The following is a 24,345-nucleotide window of genomic DNA, read 5'->3' on the forward strand; positions in this document are numbered from 1 at the left end:
CGTCATGCTGTTGAACGTTAACTAACATTCTAAATATTTTTCATGTAGACTATTAATAGTGTATTTGTACCACACAGAGTGCTAAAAATATTTGAAAATTTGTCTTAAAAATAAAGTCATATTCAAATATTTTTAAGCACCTTAGTAAATTGGTGTGTCAGAACATTTTATTGCATATAAAAATACGCGGGTAAGTTGCCTAGAATATTTGTTATATATACACTTTGAATATGCGACATAAACGAACGTATTTTTTAATTGATTAGGAGTTTAACATTTTCACTGCTTTAGTGTTCATAATTATACGAGGTCATTTTTCCATTTGAGGTACAGAAACACTAAAAATTTAAACATTATTTTAGAAGGTCGGACAAAAATAGTGAGTTTTTTCATGGATTCAGCTTGCAATAAAACAAAAGTATAGAAATAAGATGCATTTGACAAAAATAAATATACGTTTAGGCACTCACTCCCTCTGGGATTCTGTCATGAGCGCCGCCCCGCAAAAAGTGGTCCACTTGATTAGTGCCGCTGAAACAAACGGAAGTTGGGTAATACCACCATTATTAGACAAAATCCGAGTAACAAGACCCAAAGATCCGTGAGCGGAAGTAAGGAATGCTACTCGTACAACTTCGATCCTTAAGTTATTAATTATTAATAATATTATATTATGCTTTAAATTTTAGGTATACGTAATGTCGTTATATCGAGTAAAATATATATACTATAGATGGTCAAGCAAATCTTGTCAGTAGAAAAAGGCGCGAAATTCAAATTTTCTATGAGACGATATCCCTTCGCGCCTACGTTTTTCAAATTTGCCGCCTTTTTCTACTGACAAGATCTGCTTGACCAAGTATATTGTGACACAAATGTTTTCAATTGTTTTTTTAACTGCACAAAGTTCATGAATTACAGCAACCAAACGTGGATCGTGGGCAGCAGCTAACCTATAACAGTAGGTATATTCTTGACAACGATCAACGTAGATTTTGTAGGTAAATATGTCTTACATCATAGCTAGTTGCAGTGTTTTACCTACTATATATAAATATATGCTCTATGCGAAATATCATGCATCCCTACTCGATACTGACGTTCTACGACAATTAACTGACAATAGAACGGATTACTTATTAAATATTAAATGATAAGTTCGATCATAATCGTAAATAATCGAAGGTTGTTCAATACAATTTTAAAGTACCCTCTTAAATACTGGAAAAAGTTTCGTTTTGGTTCGCGAATCGAGATTGGGAGCGCTGGGAGGTATCCCTTTTGCACTAATCGAGCAATTTCTCCCATGTTATTAAGGGTAAATGGGAATGTTCGCAGGCCGTTGCGTTCTCAGAACGAGTTTCTTATAGACGGTATTGAATTTTTAAACAAATTTTTCGACCCGCTCCGGCCTCGCTACTCACTTTATGTTATAGGATTAGAACGTTATTGCCCTAATAAACCGTCATCTTCACTCTCTTATTTATTTTGTTTGAGGTGTTGAAATAAGGAGTTTACTAGACGAAGAAGAGATCAAATATTAATTTAAGATTTGTTTTCCTAACCATCTACAAGGTGTCACGTTCAGTAGGTACGTATCGAACGAAGGCTAATGATAGAGAACCTTAAAAGATGCCTATTTGATTGATGAGATGCGAAAATGAATGGTTTTGGAGAAAACGTCACCACATTTGCCTCCATAGGTATATTGATAACCAGATCGGGTTTCGGTCATATCCGGTTATTAGTGTTATTACATTGACTTATAAGTCGTACTAAATGTAAGGGAGGGTTTGAAGTTAATCTTTGGGATATTTCTGCTTATATTTAAAAAAGTTATTAATGTAATTTTACTCATTGGGTAACGCACTTTCTAAATCAATTTGAGTTTTCTGATATCTGTTATATTTACGGAATTATCGCCTGGCTACACTTAACGATTACACCCGTATAAAGTTTCATCATGTCTGTTGGTTCTTCAGTCCGAAAATTTACTAATAAGTTAAAGCTAAAATTCAAAAAAAAAATATACTTATTACATGAAACTAAGAGTAGATGTGTAGGTATTAGGTATGTGCCTACACATCGCTGCGATTACATATATGTAATAGATATTTTGATATGAGTTCCTTTATTTCAATTTGTGTTCCTTTTAATATATATATTTAATAAGTGTTTCATTTTTATTGAATTTTTTTAATCTTGATAGGTTATTTTTTTTTTTTTTTTTATTTTAGAATAGAAGCGTTTTTATATTCCACATACAAGCGCAGTGGGAAAGTTAAACCGAAACTAAGGCCATAGTCGGTTTTCCATAGTAAGTTGGCCCTTAAGTCAATTTGATTCGGGTTTTTTTTTGTGAGTACCACTTATGGTGAAGGATATTTTTGCTGAGTATCAACATCCTACTAGTGACAGTTTTAGGATGCTGATACTCAGCAAAAAACTCGTTAAAAGCAGAGAAAACGTATAACATACGCATAAATAACTATACACCAAACCAATATAAAAGTTATTAGGTATAGGTAAACCTACACTCGACACAGGCCCAATATACTTTTTATATTACATACAGTAGGTAGGTACCTATTACGTCGGATTATCTAGTCGCCGACATTTTCATTTCACTGGCTCATTCATCCGTGTGCTTATTTCCCCGCGATAGGATTACACAGATGGACATTTATTTTTATTGCATAGCAGCTTTAATAACGGGTAAATACTGGATGAAATCAGCAATGTACTCAAAACACGAAATCCTGCTAGACAACCAGGTGAGCAATTTAAAACTTAATCGTGTCGCACAAATACTACAAAACACGAAGAATATTTCCCTGGGGTAACGTTAATGTTCCGGTGCTGGCGTAAACCATTCATCTTGACAATTTTATCGACCGAATCTCTGGAAATTAAGGCAGGAAAAAAGTCAATAAATCCAAGAAGCAAACTGGAACAGATAACGAATGTCTCGGGGTGCGACCCGCGACACGCCGCTCGAGCTCGGGCAGGCCCGTTAATGTGACACTAAGTCCTGCCAGCAAGGGTAAACAAACAAAACACCAGGGGAAACTTTCGATATTTATTCCCTTCAGTTCCAACTCCACTACTTTGATTATCTCTGTGGATAATCTTTTTCGATGATAAAAATACGTAGCCAGTAAGTAGGTGCCTTCCTACATTGTTTTCATATGACTATGGTTTAGTCAAGAAACATTTAAAATAATCGGCCAAGAGCATGTCGGGCCATGCTCAGTCTAGAGTTTCGTAGTTACCATTCTGTCAAAATAGGCCAAACGGGGGCTATTAGTGAGTACCTTTGCAGCGCTTTGTACATTACGTCTTTTTACTAAGAAAAGAAGATTTTTTGCAATAACTCACAAACGACTAAACCGATCATGTTCGCTATAGTTTTCATTGAAATTATTTATTAAGCTCTTGTTTCACAATTTTTTTCATATTTGTTTCCTGTTCTAAAATACGACCGAACTGATTGAAAATTAGCTTGGAAAGCCATCTCAGTTGCTCCCATTATCACACTACGTTAGGATCTGATGATGGAATTCCCAAGAAATTGAAGGAACACGGCAAATAGACATACCTACGTATTGTAATTTGGGTAGAGATGGGTTGGTTTGGTGGAGATGTTGGTGGAGACCTTTATTTGGTGGTGGCTGGTATAAACTGTTTTGTGAAACCTGCTCTTTTTTAGGGTTCCGTACCCAAAGGGTAAAAACGGGAACCTATTACATAAGACTCCGCTGTTCTTCCGTCCGTCTGACTGTCTGTCTGTCACCAGGCTGTAACTCATGAACCGTGATAGCTAGACAGTTGACATTTTCACAGATGATGTATTTCTGTTGCCGCATAACAACAAATATTAAAAACAAAATAAAATAAATATTTAAGTGGGGCTCCCATTCAACAAACGTGATTTTTTTGCCGTTTTTTGCGTAATGCCCTTCGTGCGCGAGTCCGACTCGCATTTGGCCGGTTTTTAGTTAAAATGGATTCATTATTTATGTATTTGGGTAGGCTAGTGACCGCTCCTGCGTACTATCCTCACATTTTTAAGTTAATAATCAACAAAATACTGCTATTTTTTGAAATATTATAAATAAGTCACAAGAACAGTTTTCATAAGAGTATTTCATAAGAGTAACAATTTGCATATCTTATATTATAAACGGGTTTTTAGTTTTTTAACTTCACGTTACAGTATATACCTACCTACAGAGAGCATTGGTAAACAGGTAAACCAAATATGTACCTATTCTTGCCTGTTTTAACTTTGAGTTTCTTAAAGGAATTCCCCTGCTAATATCTTTTACATTAAAAATACCTTTTCCAATTTATTACGAGAATTAATGTCACATTAATCTAATTCATCCTCTGTAAAGTTATTACAAGTATTCAGGCTTATTTACAAAGGCTTGCCTTTTTCTACCTATAAATCTGTAAGTAATGAAAAGTATACTCGTAATCTAAGAAAAGAATACAAATGCACAACACAACGAAACTATTGTGTTTGTGTGCATGAGGATCATTTTGATGAGAAGTGAATAACTATCTAAATGATAGTACCTATACTACCTATTATTCATATTAAATTTTGAAAGTCAATGGTTGAAAAGCTTGTTTCAATCATTGACATGGTATTTAATTGAACAGTACTTAGTATAAATTATCGTTAAATATCACCCACATATTCATATCGTAACGTTGAAAAAACTCTCTTAAGTTAGGTATACAGTCTCCCGGACCGTCTTTTAACATAAACAAATAAGGCGTCAAGCAAGGCGATCCCCTGTCACCCAAGTTATTCAACAGCACCCTTGAACAGGTGTTCAGGAAGCTGGCGGCAGGATGGGAACACAAAGGAATTGACGTCGGCCAGAAAGCAGTTAACCAATCTGCGTTTCGCCGATGACATTGTCCCGTTCTCATCTACAGCTACGGAGCTCCGCGTCATGCTGCAGGACCTAAGCAGGGCAAGCCTTGAGGTTGGATTATCAATGAACATGTCAAAGACTAAGCTCATGACCAATAGTGCACCAATAACAGTAGAAGTGGACGGGTGAGAAGTAGGATATGTCCATGAGTATATCATATATACCTGGGCCAAATTGTCTCCTTCCAGGCACGGCAAGACAAAGAAGTCGCAAGACGGACCGAGAATGCCTGGAGGAGCTTTTGGTCCATGAAGGAGCACATGAAGGGAAACCTACCTATATCACTCAAAAGAAAACTCATGGACATGTGCATTGTCCCCATCCTTACCTATAGAGCACAGACTTGGTCTTTGACAAAGGCTCAGAAATCCAAACTCAAGGTTTGTCAGCGAGCCATGGAACGTAGTATTCTGAGCGTGAAATTAACCGATCGCATTAAAAATACATACAATACTACGTTCCAAAACTGGAATAACTGATGTAGCTGAAACTGCCGCCAAGCTCAAATGGGATTGGGCAGGACACGTCAGCCGTATGCCGGAAGACCTGTGGGCCAAAACAGACACCCGTTGGGTCCCACAAATTGTAAGGCGTCACGGTAGACCTCGTCGGAGATGGCGGGACGAGCGTGACGCTTTTGACAGAGACTGGTGGGAGACTTCTGAGGATAGGGATACGTGGAAGAATAAGAGGGAGGCCAGTGCCCAACAGTGGATCAATATGGGCTCATAATAATAATAAATAATAAAAGTTAGGTACAACGTTTCGAAACGCACGTCCGCATACCGTCGTGGGTCGCAGCGCCGTGGCCGCCGTGTGTTCCGAGGGGCTACCACGAACCACGTTCGACGTGTCGCACTTGTAAATTCGTACGTAAGTGTGACAGGGAGGCAACACGTAGAACGTGGGTCGCGGTAGGCCCTCTGTGCCTTAGTGCTACCTCAGTTTTAACTTTAAATTTAAGACAACAGATGGCTTTGATATTTCTTGCAAACTAAGCATTTCAAGTAGCTCTTTTTAAAGTTAATTTAAAGTTGCTTATTTGGAATATTAACTTTTTTTATCTTTACGGAAGCAATTTAAAATATTGCAGCAGGAACACCAACGCTCTTCATAGCCCGACGAGATTTTTATTATGAAAGTATTTCCGTAGGCTATTTCAGCGATCAATCCCGTGTCTAAATGGATCCATTTGTTGCAGCGGCGCTCTGTCAAATTGGTTATTGACAGCGATCCCTTTCAAGAAATGTTCGAGGGTTCCGTTTAATACCTATATATTTTTAAGCTATTGAGGTAACCTTCCCTTAAAAGCTTAACCGTTAATTTAGAAAAAAATGGTATTAGGTATCACGTTGGAACTTCGACCTACTTATTATGTATGGAACATGATACAATTTTTTTTTTAATTTTGACCTGCAGTTTTTGGTACAATCTGGAAATTTTATAAAGATACTGTGTACATAATATGAGTTTAATAAATCTTGTCCTATTTTGAGATATAAATGATTTTTGATGGTTTTGCGATGATTTATCCGATCACTGCTTATAAGCATTAGGTTTTAACTCCGAGATATACTTGTAGTTATTTAAACATTTTTATGGTACCTACTCGAATACACCCAGGCTGTGCCACAGCATTATTTCACATATGTCAAATTCCTAATAGCCTCTCATAACGGTACTTATATTATAACATTTTCGTGTAAATTCGCCGGCAAATACATCGCCGTTGTCAATAAAAGGGTTAAAGTGAGCTAAATCCATGTCTACACGTTGTACAGATCTTATAAAAGCGGTCACGTAACATCTCAGGTCGAGAGTTCCCCTAACGCAAACGATATCCTTCACGGAACAAGAGGCCGGAACGCAGCCTACGCTAAGGCGGTTCCTGTCGGATTTCACCGACATAACTCTGTCTTCGACAACAACAACAGGGGATGTTTGTAGCGAAACAATATTTGATTTACGCAATTAGGCTCATCCACAAATTATGAACACATTTAGAATAGTAAAGTATTGCATAGTGGGACGGGGAGAAGTGGAGTAACTGGAGCAGGATGTTGCATTACGTTGTCAGATTGATTTTAAATTCGAATCTAGATTAATCTAGATTAAAATAGATAATAAACGACAAATAAATTATACGCATATCAACAAATGTTTTACTGAATGTTGATATTTGTCAATTAACGGGCCGTAATTTCAGGTTTTACACTGACTTAATATTAGAAATAGACACACAGAGCGGAACAAAAACGTCAACAAAATGTGGGTCAGAATGACAGTAGCGGCAAATTTGCATTGATGATAAAAACGCTTACGTAAATTTTGAGTCAAGATAAATGTTTTGTACGGAAAAGAACTTACTGTCGTAAGCATTAAGTGTCAAATTTGTAAACATTAGTACCAACACTGTTAAAACTTTAAGTCCGATGGCACTAAACGTAACTTCACCTTTGTATTTACGTCAAACAACGTCAAATGAGAATAATGAACGAATGGAGTCACTTTGGTACATTTTAATAGGTATTACTGTACAGAAAAACCAAAGTAATAAATGAATCAATTTAATTTGATCGGGAGTTCAAATAAAATTAATTCATGGTAACAACCCGTTTAAGTTACATAAAACAAATTTATTTTTAATAAGTAAGTATATATAGGTACGTCTTTAAATACTATTTTCCTTGAAATAAATTCAACTTATTAAATAACTGTGTATTTTAGATCTACATAATCTTCGCACTTTCGTTCTTTGCAATATAGTGCACGGGGATATTCAGGTCGCTACTGGTACTGATTGGTTATGGTCTTTATCAAGAAATTCCTGTGGTTGTCACTGTGTTCAGACAGGTTTAACATTTACAGTTAGTCGATGTAAGCCCTTATTGGTCGTGTATATGTCGGAAACAGGGAAATGCGCCGAACACACAAGTGCCGTTTTGCCTTGTTTAAAACTGCATCACCCCTATCTCTTGCTATAATAGCAGTACACTCAGCACGTCGCATAGGTTTTCTTGGAAATCTTGAATTTAAACATAATATTATATCTTACGAATTCCATATAAAAATAAAAAAAGTATTGACCTCACATCGACTCATTAGATTTTTGTTCCTTCACATCCCTTCTTTGGTACTAACAAAATAATTTATACAAAACCATGAAATTACCACCAGATTACATAAATTATGTAATGCTATCCAAAGAACTAACCGAAAGAAATACATTCCAAGCTTTTTCCTTATTTTATCATTGTTATTTTTGCATATTTTGACGACCATTTTACGACATTGTTGACAACTTCACATTTGAGCGGTCTATACAAGACTAAACGAAAAAGTAACGCGTGATCTGTTTTAACGTTACTTTTGCGGGGCCATTTTTTGCGGCTGATTGGGTATCCAGTTCTTATTCTATATCAATGAGGTTTTAGGTTAGGTTTCGTTCATGTCGTCTCGGATATGGGTGAATATGGTATCGATGCATTCAGTGTAATGCCCTGAACACAAATATATGAGATGACAAGCGCGAAAGTGGTGGGGGTAGTTGCTGTGGCGTCATAAAGTCTGCAGTACAAACTTTTTTTTTAGTTTCTTTTAAACATACCATGTGGGGTACCAAATGAAAGGGCTTTGTGAGTAGATCACAAATAACAAATTATTAGAAATCGTTCAAAAATTTCACAATTCACTGTTAACTTTCAAGTGCTCTAAATTGAAAATGGCTGAATGGATTAGTCTAAAATACGGTATGTATAAAATGACTGTAAATATTCTCTACATAATGTTAAAAAATAATTAACCAGATATATCAAAAAATAAGAAAAGTACATCAAGTTGAAAAAGTATAATTATCTGTTACATTTAACTGCAACTATTATTAAAACAAACAATAAACCCGACTGTTTACATATATTTTTGAAATGGTCTTTTCTTGTAAATCAAATCACCGTTAAGTAGGTCTATAGAACAAATCAATGATGATTAAATTATAATGACATGTGTGTAAACTAAAATGTACGACGGATTAAATTAGCTCTATTAACGTATTAAAACACAAAATTAGCGGTAATGAAAATAACCAGAGTCCAGAGTTCCTAATAACCTCAATATATATATGTTAGTCAAATAACACCCGAAGTTTCTTTAGCTCAGCTAATATTCTAATAACAGTACCTGTTACAAAGTTGGGGCAATTTTCGTAATGCAACACAGCTTATTCGCATAGTAAGGGCTCCAGCGCATTTCCGACTAGTAGTTGGTCAACTAATCCAAGTTTTCCTCTACGGACTAATGAGCTCAGTTTGAATCGGATTCCCCGCAACCGCAAGCGCGTGGCTATTTAAGACTACTTCAACGAGCTAAAGATGAGAAAATTATGAAAACCTGAGTTTTACCGATGGCTGTTTGTTTGTGCATGTAGGTATATTGATCTCCTAAACGAATAAAACTTCTAAAAATTCTAAATATATTTCAGGGTTCGTATAAAAGGTTTATAATTGTAGTTCACTAGTACATACACACAATTTTAAATCATAATAATAAATAACACGCATTAAAGAGCACCAAAAATTAACTTAAATAAAAATACTAAAAACTAAACTAAGCATTAATAAAGTGAACTAAGATTAATTAAGTGAACAATTTTTGTCGAAGGATTTTAAATATATGTAGTCATTCAGACGTCATTTTTAACATCTCAAATCATTAAAGATCGCGATTCCAACTACTTAATGCCTGGATTACCTAAGGCCATTTTTATGAGATGTATTTACAACCAAACTCAATATTTTTATCTCTTAAATACTTAATCAAGGAAGTAAAAACTTCAGACATTGAAACTAGTTATGTACTTCTTCTACATATCTACTATCCCTACCCTTATTTAACAAAATTACTGTTTTCTTACATATCCTCTCAGTAATCTAACATTTGGGACACAACAGGCTCATAATAATAATAATAATAGGCAGGCGTCCGGTTTTTTTACCCCATAGCTCAGTACTTAGTCCATCGCTTTCACCCAATAACCTAGTTCATTTTAGATTCTATCAACTCTCAATAGCCCTTACACCCTGGCGGGTGCTGCCTCTGCGTGCGTCCCATGACACGGGCAAGGGCAGCATCCGCTCGGTGTACCCCTTACATTTCATTAAAGTGTCAAAAGGGCATCTACGTGTTGGCTTCGGCTCCGCGCATGCCTCCCAAAGGTCCGGAACACCATTGTTCCGTGATGGGAAAGACATACAAATAATAATAATAATCTAACATTTCGCCTAACACTTAAAAACAAGGCTTATTCGTCTGCGCGTAGATAAACAAAGCTTCTGGGCCCGTAATGGAAATTACATACCCCGAGGTCGGAAATCAAATTGACAGAAGAGGTTAAACAAACGAAGCGGTCAGGGAGCCGAGGCCGGAGTCCGTCGAATATTAATCGCTCGGTAAATGCGCTTTTATTTGTTTCTTCCCTTAGTCCCCGGGCAAGGATCTGCCCGATGGATCGCCGTAATCGCACTTTGATCAATGCTATTAACTTTTCAATGATGCTAATTGATGGAAAAAAACATCAAAGAGTTTATGTTCAAACGTGTCTTTGTTTTTAAGTTTTTAATTTATTTGCTCAGTCGGTATTTAAGTTGTTACTTTCAAAATTTTGGCAAGGTGTTTTCGGGAATTTCCGAATACTTCGGCACGTCAGGAAATTCAGAAAATGGACACTAGCAGTGGCGGATTTGCAGTCTTTGCCGCCCTAGGCCCCAGGCCCTGTAGCCGCCCCTTTCTCAGCACCCATAATATCGACTACATTTTGAGTTATTACTTGATATCCATCAGCGATTTATTTGTCACAAATATGTTGCCGCCCTAGGCCCGGGCCTACATGGCCTTAGGACAAATCCGCCACCGGGCACTAGTATGAAGGAATTATCGGTATTTTTGAAACCATCCCGACATTCTGAAGTATTTGGAATTACCCGAATACACTTTACATAAGCATGCATAAGAATGCTGTTAATATTATTTCGCCGACCACCTGATCTGAAAATGAAAACGGAAGTATCTATTCATATATTATCTCTATAATAGAAGTTTATTCATCGTAAATAGCCGTAAAAACCTGCTTGTTGGCAAAGAGTTAGTAATCGTATAAGAGGTGCAAAGTCTACATTATAATCTAACTTTGGATATCAAAAGGTGACGTTTACTGATTCAGTAACTACCACAAAGCATATTATGGCACCGTATAGCGCCATCTAGTTCACTAGTCAAACTCGAGAGTATTAAGATTTTCCTAACACTATTCTTAGACAACCAGTAACTCGGCTTGTTACAAAAAACCTGTAAAACATGAACGCAGTGTACACTTCTTACCAACTTGAAGAATGGGCTACTTAATAAATACTACACAAGTCTTTACGTAAACTACCTGGGGTTCATCGAGATACATCTCTATCCTAGTTATGAAATGTCGATAACGCTTCCTTAAGGTGCTTTTCCAACAGCAAGACGATAAACACAATGCCTATTATATCGCCGACAGCAGGAAATTTTACGCCATGCTGCCTTGCGACTTATGCGGTATTCGAACTTAATTCATAAGTGATTACTACTTATTACTCGCAGCGTATCTCCCTCGCTCCAATATAAGAGGGGGGCTTACGTTAATTTGTAGTTTTTATAATGAATTTTTTTCCACGTTTTGATCAAGGCCAAATGCAAAAGGCCTATGTCCAGCAGTGGACTGATATGATGATGATGGTGATGATGATGAAATGCAAAAAATCACACAGCAACTAAACTACTTATAAAAAACGATAGAAAAAAAAACAGGAAAACATGTTTTCATTTATTATCAAATGTAATCATTAGTTTTAAGCAAAAGTATATTTTCAAAGTACTAAATTGAGATAAACAATAAATACCCGCGCGACTGCCATATCTTCCGTCGCAATTAGGCGCGTCGTGCCATATCTTTTGTTTCCTTTAAATTTCCTGGCTTTACGCCAAGCAAACCTTTGTTAATGTATGTGTAAGATGTGTGCAGTCTAAACTCTAAATCAGTGGTTCCTAACCTGGGGGTAATTACCCCCATGGGGGTAAAACTGGTATTTTACGGGGGTAATAAGCTAACCTAATATAACAATACAACAAACGTACGTTTTATTTTTTATTACCATTGGGAGGAGGGGTAAAATCAGGTTCCCTAGTTAGCCATAGGGGTGACCGGACTGAAAAGGTTAGGAACCACTGCTCTAAATGCTTCGAGTTTGACAGCCGAAGAAAATGGCGCTAACCGGCGCAGTATGTTTTAGTTGGTAGTTGAATTGATAATGTCAACTTTTAACAACCAGAGTCGCCGCATAATGTACGGAGCCGTACAGCGCCTTGTACATTAGCTGTCAAATTTAGAGAACGATTTAGCGTGCATTTCGCTTGTATCATCATCATTGGTACAAGCGAGATGCACCAGCCAATGATAACACAATGAGATGAAATTGTAAGTTCGAACCAGCCTCCTTGTGTTGTTGGTGGAAAATAGCAATAGAATAGAAACTTATTTTCGATTTAATACTTTGCTTTTCGCAGGCGGAAGGAGATAATCGTTTGTCCTTATCCATCATTTTGGCATTTGTATTTGTTGGAAATAGACAATATTAAACAGAGGCTTTTTAACAATGTAGGTATTATTATAGTAGCATTATTAATTTATTATTAATGCAACGCGTAAGTCGCGTAACCTCTCAGCAGATTCGGCAGATGTAAAAACTACAGGCCTTATGAATTCAGCCGCCACTATACAAAAACACCTATCACTATAACGCTGACAAAAAAACCCCAGGGCTTTTTAGTTACCCATTGAATTTTCGAACTGAAAGAATCGTCACATGAAAAGCCGAGTAACTAGTAAGTATGTTACATTTTTGACAGAATCTTACTGAATAGTGTAGGTAAGAGCTGAGCCCCGGAACAAGGTAAATTATTTTGTGAGCAACCAATCTCCTCTAGTATGTTTGCTATAATATATCCTTTATTAATAGATTCGGGTGTCTGGCAGCTATTCATCAGTGGTGCCCAGAATGGCAGGCCAGCAAAGAGTTGCAAATCAATTGGAGGTGTACAATTTATAGAGTTCATTTTTACCCATATTCATACATCAATACTAAACGGTGGAGTTATGGTTATAGCCACTTATAGCATTCTATGAATGTAGGTACCTGTGTGTGGGTGGATAAATTTGGATTAAAATTGTGTCGCGTGTTCCATCGTAGCATCAAATCTACAGAGAAGGTTCTGTAGTCAACAAGGAACCCTTATAGTTTATAAATTTATTTATAAATGAGTCATCAATTAGTTCGCCTCTATTAAGGCTACAGTATTTTCAATTGATTCTTATAACCTTTAACTGGCCTGCTACTCGGATCTCAATCGAAAATCAGTTTCTAACTATGTTAATAGAGGGACGGGTAGTCTATCTCGCCGCGAGATACTGTCGCGACAATTATGTGCTAGTCCGGCAGATCAAGAAATAAATATGGTATTTCAAACTATAAATAGAAGGGCTCCATTTCTCTCTAATTGTATAACTATTTCCGGAACCATTTCTCCTTCTATAAATAATGTTTGTGAGGTTCAGATTATACGTAAGTTAGCGTGGGTTTGTTATTCATAAACGTCCGTTCCACCTACGTTAGTTAACAAAACTCTGTCACAGACGAAAGCAATTTAACTTTCTTGTGTACCCAGATCACATACTAGGTGGGTGCATCTGCATATAATTCGCGGTCACCACACTTTCACGCTCCCATTTAGGATAAGAACGCTAACGCTCATATAAGTTGACATTTGTAAGATCAATTTAAACGCACACTCGTACTTGTAAAACAACACGCGGTGCAGCAGTATTTTAACGTACGAGTTACATTTTTATTTGTGATACAATACGCTTGTATGAAATGTAGTTTGCCATGAATAAATGATTCTTGATTCTTGAAAATAGCGCCTATTACAGAATCTGTGTGAGAAAGTAAAGTCAATATGGTCTTGTAACATTTAATAAAGAATAAAATTCGTGGAGATATATATTTGCATGTCGTGACCTACGAAGATATACCTAAATATAGAATTTGAGTCTATTATCAATACCTACGCAATATGATGGTCGTGCTTGTATACTCAGCTTGATAATAACAGCGTCTGCGGTGTTAAAAAGTGACATTTATTTTACCACATGGACAATTGGACATACTTCATCCATCAGTTCCATCATACTCGTACTGCAGGCGCATTGCATATTCCATTGCTTAAATTAGACGTCCTTTAATTCACATGTCCTGAAAGTCTTAACACGTACTTACTATAAAACAATTGACTTTAAAAATGTCCCAGTGCTGGATCGTTACAGCCCAATTAATTGTCACCTTCAATTTTAATTAATTTATGGTAACAACACCCTGTGTTCACCTGTGTGTTATTTCGTTTACTTGAAAATGTCTAAATTGTAAAATTAAATGGTACATCTCCAACGGACTATCCTTATCAACTTTGAATAGTGTTCGTCTACAAATGCAAAATATTACTAGGTTATGTAGTTTGATGTAGTTCCTACTTGAAATGAATCGATAATCCAGCAATAAGACTTCACCCACGTTTTAATAGTTAAGTAGTTTGAGAATTCGTTATGGGTCAAAGTAATTATGAAATTTAGGTTATTAGACGAGTTAGAAAATTGAATACATTGGTATTTTCTGACTTATTGTATTATTCCATGCAGCTATTTTCTTGACGAATTAAAGAATACTCAAGTGGTGGATTTATATTTATACACCTTTAAAACATTTTTTTTATACTACGTCGGTGGCAAACAACCATACGGCCCGCCTGATGGTAAGTAGTTTCCGTAGCCTATTCATGCCTATAACTCCAGAGGTGTTACATGCGCGGTGCCGACCTTAACACTCCGCACCCTCGTTGAGCTTTGGCGACCTTACTCACCGGCAGGAACACAACACTATGAGTACTTGAGTAGGGTAGGGTAGGATAGGGTAGAGTGAACATGCTAGTGTTTAAATCATCAGCAGTAAATCTTACCAGATTGACAGAAAGTTGTGCATACACGGCTGTAGTTGCACTACATTTGTAGAAGGTTTCCTGCTGTTTCTTCTTGACTTTCTTCCTCTTCCACGGCAAGCAAGGAGGAGTCACCCCACTCCAACATCAACTTCTTGCAGAACTGTATCAACTGTAAACAAAATAATATCGTCTTGAGCAGGCACATGGCCATTCATGAACTCTTTTCCATATCTAATTTTACCTTTTATTCATAATAATGACATTGATTTTAAACCTAGAATTACTAAACTTTAAACTTTTTAGTTATTCGTTGTTTAGTGTTCCGTAGTCAACTAGGAACCACAATAGTTTCGCCATGTCCGTCGGTCTGTCCGTCCATCTGTCCGTATTACCTCAGTGACCGCTAGAAAGCTGAAAATTAGTAGGTACCTATGCGTATCCATCACGCCGACAAAGTACTAAAATAAAAACTATAAAAGATCCTGAACCACGTTGTCCCTCCCGAACGTACGTTACCTGTGATACGTTCACTTAAAAAAATATACGCGTCGACTTGAGAACCTCCTCCGTTTTTTTTTTTTCGTCGGTTGAAAATAGAGTGCTACTGATATTCCACTGTCAATAGCAGCAATTAACCCGTAGATAAGAAATATACTTGCCTTTTCATGAAATCCTTTTACTGTTTTATTTATTATTTTAATTTCTTGTTTGAGATGAACATCTTCCTTAAATCGTTCACTGACCCTCCAAGTGTCACCACTAAACTCTATGGGAAACACGTAGGGGTACCCTGAAAACAAATAAGTTCTTTTTAATCCAAATTGCCTTTTGAATGCTTAAATTCTCAACATTATTTGTTATTTGTTTGACATTTCGATCGCATTTACTGTCCAAAACTTGGTTAGTATGAGTTAGCAATATGATGAGGAAAAATCCTGTAGACATATAAAATAAATATATTGTACACATAAAAGCCATTCTTGCTGGACCCATTTTAGTGTGGACTTTAAAAATCTGTTGATATGAATACTCGTAGCATATCTCGCTCGCACCAATTAATGCGAGTGAGATTCAAGAGCGACTGATGTCAAAGTGAGATTAAATTTACATGAATTTGGAAGTTTGAATCGACATCAGCGCGAAAAGCACTGCGAGCGTCTAGAATTGCTACGACACGACGTAGCCCGTAGCAACTTTTTCCGATATGTAGCCCAAACAATTCATAGAAACACTTATATTGGGGCCAATTTAATAAAAATTAAAAATCTCATCTTAATATGCCATCGAAATTGTTTCATAACATAATGCAAAAAACAGACTTAAGGCCTGAAGGCATTCTCTACCTATTGTACTCGTACAAATAAAACCTAAGAATGATTTTCTCAGAAACAAACGATGATTACCTCGCTTGTTCACAAATAGGTACTTATATACACGTGTCGGTTTAACTGGTGTTTAGTTAATAATTTACTCTGTATACCTATCTACCTACGTAATTAAGTACTTAGGCTTGTCAAGCAATTTTATTCTGTATACGCCAACTCGCGGCAACCTATTAATTTGTAATGTAAATAACCCTCCTTTTACTTTGCCGAAGTACGGTAAAAACAAATTATATAAAAGTAATACTAAAGGTAAGGTCTCTTCTTTTTTTTTTTTTTTTTTTTACGCTCTGGCGATTCGTCTGCTCGCTTGCCTCCTATATTATATCATAAAAAAACACCTTTCTTTATATCTTACGGATGTATGTGAATTATTAAAATCTCACGAGGGAACGGTATCATTGGAACCCGATTCAGATTTACCAACTTGTTACGGCTTTGAATTTATTTTGATACGACAAATAGCTGAGCACGCCTCTATTGTAAAGGCGTTAGAGTGCTTGTTCAAAAATTTTGAGCACCTCGGCCGCTACAATATAATATAATTATCTGATCGCCACTGTACAAAAACACGCACCTTTTATAGTCTCTAAAGAGCCGTCACTAATAACTCCCATATTAGTGTAGAGTGTCGCATTGGTTAGACGTGCCCACCAAATCTGCTGCAAAGCTTTTGCAATGGATGCCGCCTTGTAAATACTTCCGTAGGGATTCTTTCGGGCAACTGCAACCGTCTACAAAATGAAAATAACTTTTTAATTTACAACAAATAAACGTAGTTTTACTTCGACTAAATATCTTTAATATATAGGGGTAGGCGCACTTACACGGCAGGCGCACTTCACCCCCTCCACCTTAATCAGTTCGTGTTTTTTTTGTCACAATGGCGGATTTCGACTCGCAAAGTCTACAGCTCATAGAGCCACTAAGTTTCCCTATTTATTTATTTAATAGTAGTCTTTGGGCTGTATATCTGTTTCAGTGAGTATCCGGGGCCTTGAATATTGTGCGACACGTCGGAAATAATCAAATAATTTAAATGTACTTAAATATAAATCTAAGGTCATAATCTTTATGGGCAATATCATAATCCGTCAATGGCCACGGTCTGGATGTTTTGGCAGGTTGTTGCGTAGGTACTTGTACTCGTGCAAACTTCTGACATGCTTTCACGAGCAGAATCATAGCCATTGGCTAAGGGCGGAACTGATAATAGACGGGTTGATTAATCGACGACTAAATGTCTTTAGTGATTCACGCAAAAATTACACACAGTGTGCGGAACTCTTAAAATAAATACTAGGAATCATGACCTTTAAACCTAGGTATAGATCTGTTTTACGACATATCCATAATTTGCAGTAGTATAAGAAGGTATACTTAGTGTAGGTTGGTACTTATAGTTCGTTTTGGCTACAAATATAATGACCACCAAAAAATACTTTGGTACCCTAAATAAAGAAATCTGTCGTACCAAAAAACATTACTGAACACCAATAAAATAAGGCCTAAAATTACAAAAGTACCACCATTTTAATAACGACTGCTCTTCAAATTGTATTCAAATACCAAATATATTGAATGATCACCAAAAATCATTAATGATCACCAAATCTTGAAGACCAAATTAATGCGATATTTTCACCTAAATAAACCACTATGATTACCAAACAATGTATACATATTACCAAATAAAGTAAAATGATACCAAAATTACTAGCCCCTCCCGCTCAACCCCCCGTACACCGCACCGCATACTTACCTAACCTAACCTACTTTTCTAGTAGCATACTGAAATGCTACTAGAAAAGTAGGTTAGCTTACGTTTGAACTGCTATCAGATAAGTGGGTTAGGTTAGCACTGCGACTCTTACAGAAACGAAATATTACTGGAAAAGTAGGTTAGGTTAGGATTGGACTGCGACCTTTACAGAAACGAAATGCTACTATAAAAGTGGGTTAGGTTAGGTTAGAATTGCGATCCTCACAGAACCGAATTGCTATCAGATAAGTGGGTTAGGTTAGGTTAGAACTGCTACCCTTACAGAAACGAAATGCTACTAGAAAAGTGGGTTAGGTTAGAACTCCAACCCTTACAGAAACGAAATGTTACTAGAAAATTGGGTTAGGTTAGGTTTGAACTGCGACCCTTACGGAAACAAAATGCAACTAGAAAAGTGGGTTAGGTTAGGTTTGAACTGCGACCCTTACAGAAAAGTAATGTTACTAGAAAAGTGGGTTAGGTTAGGTTTGAACTGCGACCCTTACAGAAACGAAATGCTACTAGAAAAGTGTGTTAGGTTAGAACTACGACTGTTACAGAAATGAAATGCTACTAGAAAAAGGCGACGATGTGGATTAATTCATTTAATAGATTAAATATTTGCACATTTTTAATTAAAATGTGGTTACAATTTTGGTGGTCATTTACTATTTTTGGGTTTACAATGATTATTTTGGAGTCATTTGCTTTAATAGGATAGCAAGATTTAAAAATTTGGTTATAATTTTACATTAAAATGGAGTTCTAATTTTGGTGGTCATTCACAATTTTTGGGCTAATAATGATTAGTTTGGTGTCATTTCCTTTAATAGGATAGTAAAATGTAATAAAATTGGTTATCATTTCACATTAAAATGGTGTTATTATTTTGGTGATCATTTATTATTTTAGGGTGGTAAAGTAGATTTTTTTGGTATTAAATTTTACTAAATCTGGTGATCAGTTAAATAACAGCCGTTCGTTTTTTTTAGCATTAGAAATAAGGTAAACAATCTTGATCTGTGTCTTTTAATTGAAAAACACATTTTAAAAATAAGTTACGGCAAATATGTAACAATTATGAATCTAATACGATCATTTATATTCTTCTGCTTTCATAAGTATTAAATTTTGATATTTAAAAAGCGTTTTTCAATTAAAAGACTCTTGCAAGTTCTTTCTAATGTTAAAAAAGACTAACTATATACTTATTTACAGTTACCATCACATACGTCGCGGGGAGCGGGGAAGTGTTAACTGATATCAGAACATGCCTTTAACGTCACTGCGTTAGATTTCATATTCAGATAAATGGGGGATAATGTAGTATCAATGGGTGTATTCGGGTAATACCGAATGTCGGATAATTCCGAAATTCAGATGAAAATCACCCTTAATTCCAACATAATAAAAGTCTCTTTTCGGAATTATCCGACAGTTTTCGACATTCGGAATTACCCGAGTAAACCTTACCCACCATTGATCCTGAACTGCGCCAAACAGGTACCTACTTAAGGCATTTCGTGATACGGGTTAACACTATCTTACAGATGTAGTGCGTAATTGTTTTCCTTCGTATTTTCTCGGAAACGTTCGTATTTGTCATGCTACTTCAGTCAACCTCAGTATACTTTTTAACCGACTTCAATTTCATAGAAGGAGGAGGTTCTGTATTCGGTTGTGTCTATGTTTTTTTTTTATGTATGTTCACCGATTACTCCGAGACCCGTGGGTCGATTTGAGTAATTATTCTTTTGTTCGAAAGAAGGTACTTCCAAGGTGGTCCCACATTAATCTGGTGCTGTTCTGATGATGGGATCCATGAGGAATTGAGGGAACTCCTCAATTTTTCAAAGCACATGGATGGTGATTTGGGTGTTTTCTTAAGCAACTCGAGCATTTTCTCTCGAAAAGCACCAATTTGATGAAGTGGACCTGATGATGATGATTGTTTTGATGATAATCATGACGATTTCTTAAAATGTAGGACGTTCAGCGATTACTCCGAGACCCGTGGTCCGATTTGAGCAATTCTTTTTTTGTTCGAAAGAAAGTACTTCCAAGGTGGTCCCACATTAATCTGGTGCTGTTCTGATGATGGGATCCATGAAGAATTGAGGGAACACCTCAATTGTTAAAGGCACATGTATGGTAATTTGGGTATTGTCTTAAACAAATCAAGCATTCCCTCTTGAAAATCACTAATTTGATAGAGTAGACCTGATGATGATGATTGTTGATGATAATAATGATGATTTTATAAATGTACATTACTCCGAAACCCGTGGTCCGATTTGAGTAATTCTTTTTTCGTTTGAACGAAGTTACCTCTAAGGTGTTCTCATAACATTGTTGGTTCTAATCTGATGACGGAATTCATAAGGAAATGAGGGAACTCCTCAATTTTTAAAGGCACGAGTATGGCGACATCGTTGTTTTCTATAGTAACTTAAGCATTTCCCCCCGAAAATCACCGATTTGATGAAGTACAACTGTAGCCCTACCAAGAGTTTGACACTACTACATATTCGCTAACGTCTTCGTAACTATCTCGTTCGCACTAATAGTCCTTTTTTCGTAATTGTTCATCATAAATAAAAAATTCAGTTTAGAATAAGCAAGCTAAGTGACCTGCTGATAAAATATAAAAAAACCGGCCAAGAGCATGTCGGGCTATGCTCAGTGTAGGGTTCCGTAGTTACCCGTCCGTTAAGACTATTTGCAAAAACTCAAAAACTGCTAGACCGATTAGGTTCGCTATATTTTTCCTTGAAAATCTTTACTAAGCTTTACTTTGACGATTTTCTTCATATTTTTTGGAGCCATGGTTCAAATGTTAGGGGAACTAAAGTGGAAAACACAACTTTTTTCTTTCAGATTGATTATTTCTGAAAATATTAAGTTGATCAAAACATAGTCCTTAAAGACCCCTATTTATTTTAAAAGACCTATCCAACGACACCCCACACTTTAGGGTTGACGCGAAAAAAAATTTCATCCCCACTTTAATGTAGGGGAGCCACCCTAAAAAAATATTTTTTATATTTTACGACTTTGTCAGCGTAACTGATTTATATATTCGTGTCAAATTTAATCATAAAAAGTAGAAAAATATTTTTTTTCGCTTCCACCCTATAGTATGGGGTGTCGTTGGATAGGTCTTTTAAAATGAATAAGGGTCTTCAAGAACCATTGTATGATCAACTTAATATTTTCGGAAATAATCGATCTGAAAGAAAAAAAGTTGTGTTTTACCCTTTAGTTCCCCTAACTTTTGAACCATAGGTCCAAAAAATATGGAAAAAATCGTGAAAACATAGCTTATTAAAGACTTTCAAGGAAAAATATAGCAAACCTAATCGGTATACCTGTTTTTGAGTTTTGGCAAATAGTCTATTTTGACAGACGGTTAACTACGGAACCCTACACTGAGCATGGCCCGACATGCTCATGGCCTGTTTTTTTTATATTTTATCAGCAGGTCGCTTAGCTTGCTTACTCTAAATTATTTTTTTTATTTATGATGAGCAATTACAAAAAAACGACGTATTCTTAAATCGTCTATTTTTTATCTCTTATTTAACTTTAACAGCCTGCAGCTCCTAAATTATTGATTGTAGAGTAAAAATAAACATAACCAAATTTGTAGTAAATTTTATGTTAAAACTTTTGTCCCGAGTAATTATAATGCTATATTCGTACAGATATTCGAGATATGAGCAAAAATGTGAAAAAAGGTACCTTCAAACCCCCTCCTACACCCTCAGCACACCCCCTACCCTCGAGGACTTTTAGTATGTTTATCTGGACATCACAAGGTATACCTGTACCAATTTTCAAAACTACACGAATTATTTCCGCAGATTTTTCTAATTTGCTTAAATATTACGTTCATGCGTGTATTAAAAAAAAATAGTTTATTCAAGTAGGCATATTACAATGCGCTTATGAACGTCAAATAAAGCTATACCGGCTCCAACCGTACACCTCTGCCTCGAGAAGATTTAAATCCCCCCTCAATTGGAGGAGGGTATCAAAATATGGGACCGGCAACAAACTATAAAAGTATATAACTTGACCTATTTCGTTGGCAAGAGAGACGGCATACAATCATTCCTTCGTTGTTGATTTGATACCATGAATGCCGTGTTACACGGTGACCAACCAAGCTTTTGACGGTCCAAGGTCATCCAAACCTTGGTCGGGCCGCAAAATAATTTTGTAGCTAAACGAAGTCTACGCGGTTGGAAGCCAGGAAGGTCACCTTGTCTCGAAGTTTTGTTGGCATTCATATATAGGTACAGAAACGTTGCAATTTGACTGGTAACTCCCCCCGAATAGCCTTAGCCTTATACTTGTTCTTTTAATACTAATTCATACCTTCGCTATGAGATCCTTCTTCAGCCAAGAAGAACTAAACTGCGTGTGGTCCAATTTCATCAAGGCCAGGACATTCTTGCCCACAGTTTCCCGGTCGCACGGCGAAGCCTCCCCCATTCTGTCCTCAATGATCAATGGTTTCTCAAACTCCACGTGAAATATTTCATCATTCGCGGCCCAAACGAGAACGTTATTAAGAACTTTGGACTGGACCTTGATTTAATAAAAAATCAATTATATTAAAACGTTTCATTTTATAAAAACGTTTTTAGAATTAAATTATTTTCGTAATCCCACCTTTAGATGTTCGCCCAAAACAGATTTAGCGATGGGTGCTATAGGTGTAGGGCAAAAAAATATATCTGATGTCAAATTAGATAAAGACATCAGAATATGTATAGACACCAAACCGTCAGTAACGAATATTGGCTTGTGGGCCTTCTTTTCAGGCAATATTGTTTTTGTACGCATTTCATATTTCAGAACCGTTTCGTCTCCTTGAACTTCTTGCACTGATCCGTGAAGGTTATTGGCTACGTTTATAATCACATCTAACATATCCAATTGCTTATCATCACTCATCTTGGTAAGATCCAACACATTAGGATTATCAAAATTTGTTAAGAGACAAAATACGTCTGCATCTGAAATGCTACGAATGTACATTTATTATTCGTAGGTCCATACCTAATACGCTACGCACAAAAGCACATTAAAATTATATTTATAATATGGCTATAGTGTCTTGATGGCATTTGACAAAGAATAAAGTGCCTTTTGTTTGTGAACAACACAATGATTGATTATTCCTATCTACAAGAATACCTTAGGCACCATCCGTGGGTACATCAGTAAAGTAAAGTAAAGTAAATTTTATTGGTAGAACCCTAAGTAGTTTAATACCTATTTGTCTCCTCTTCTATTCATTGGGAGTAAGTATACCAACTGGCGATCGGTATGGTTTAAAACGATAGTAGGGAATTAGGTACTAGGTAGTACGAACCTTGGCCAATTGCAAGAAACATCGATAGAGTTGGTACATGCAAACGCACATTTCTCTAACTCAAATTTTAAGCTTCTCGCCCTGGATTGCTCATTTGTAAAAACCATGAGTACAATGTCGATGAGCTGATTCTTTCCAAAGATTTCACCTGAAAGGATTTTAACCGCAAGGAATTTTGCAGCCGGAGATTTTGAATTAATTATTAGCACTCGTAATGGCTCTGCCGGGGAGTCGCATTGGAAATTCATTATGTATCTAAATAACGCTTTGAAGTCAGTCTGAAGTAAACATGTAAACTATATGTAAACATACCAAACTGACAAACATCTGACAAATCGGGAACAAACAAATTTCATGCGAATCGATTTTTTGATAAGGTAGTATATAATTATCAACGTCATTTAATAAAAGTAATACTTAAGCTCGACATTTTCTATTTGTAGGCGGTTACAAGGGATTTTTACACAAGAGGAGTTATTACTATCATTAATTTTATAAATAAAATGTAGTTACTCTATTTATAATATATGCCGCGAGGAAAACATGCCGCGTGGGAGGCAAGAGAGCGGACATCTTTCTGAAGTTTCTGATCAAATTGTCAATTTGCATGTCCCGTCTAGACGATCTTTTAAACATAAATGTCAAATGTCACAGACTGACACGTAGCGTTTGGACAATTTCTACGTTTGAGGTATGTTCTGTTCCACGTAGCTATTTGTTCAATTATTATTTATTTTGTCATCAGACATTATATATACAATTTTTTTAATCTCTTCTGGAAATTTAAAAATTTATAAA

The 24,345-nt window shown here is 36.3% G+C and overlaps 1 protein-coding gene and 1 long non-coding RNA gene across 2 annotated transcripts; both read right to left on the reverse strand.

The window, feature by feature from the left end:
- Positions 1-421: 421 nt before the first annotated feature.
- Positions 422-15,185, reverse strand: LOC134806042 (uncharacterized). Its single transcript, XR_010146457.1, has 2 exons — positions 15,039-15,185; positions 422-531 (listed from the first exon to the last, which is right to left on the reverse strand). It is a non-coding gene; the product is annotated as an uncharacterized LOC134806042 (long non-coding RNA).
- On the reverse strand, positions 15,186-23,885 carry LOC134801275 (malate dehydrogenase-like). Its single transcript, XM_063773816.1, has 7 exons — positions 23,856-23,885; positions 23,548-23,825; positions 22,842-23,196; positions 22,545-22,757; positions 16,980-17,136; positions 15,657-15,810; positions 15,186-15,189 (listed from the first exon to the last, which is right to left on the reverse strand). The coding sequence occupies exons 2-7, from the start codon at positions 23,793-23,795 to the stop codon at positions 15,186-15,188; spliced, it is 1,131 nt and encodes a 376-aa protein (XP_063629886.1). The 5' UTR covers positions 23,796-23,825; positions 23,856-23,885.
- Positions 23,886-24,345: the final 460 nt, after the last annotated feature.

This window comes from Cydia splendana, chromosome 2 (assembly GCF_910591565.1).
Source record: "Cydia splendana chromosome 2, ilCydSple1.2, whole genome shotgun sequence".
In the NCBI taxonomy this organism is placed as follows: Eukaryota; Metazoa; Arthropoda; class Insecta; order Lepidoptera; family Tortricidae; genus Cydia; species Cydia splendana.

Coding starts and splice junctions, on each gene's coding strand:
- LOC134801275 (XM_063773816.1), bottom strand. CDS start 23,795: ATGAATTTCCAATGCGACTCCCCGGCAGAGCCATTACGAGTGCTAATA. Junction 17,137..22,544: donor AGAAGGATCTCATAGCGAAG/GTATGAATTAGT, acceptor TTCATTTTGTAG/ACGGTTGCAGTTGCCCGAAA. Junction 15,811..16,979: donor CTCTTTAGAGACTATAAAAG/GTGCGTGTTTTT, acceptor ATTTGTTTTCAG/GGTACCCCTACGTGTTTCCC.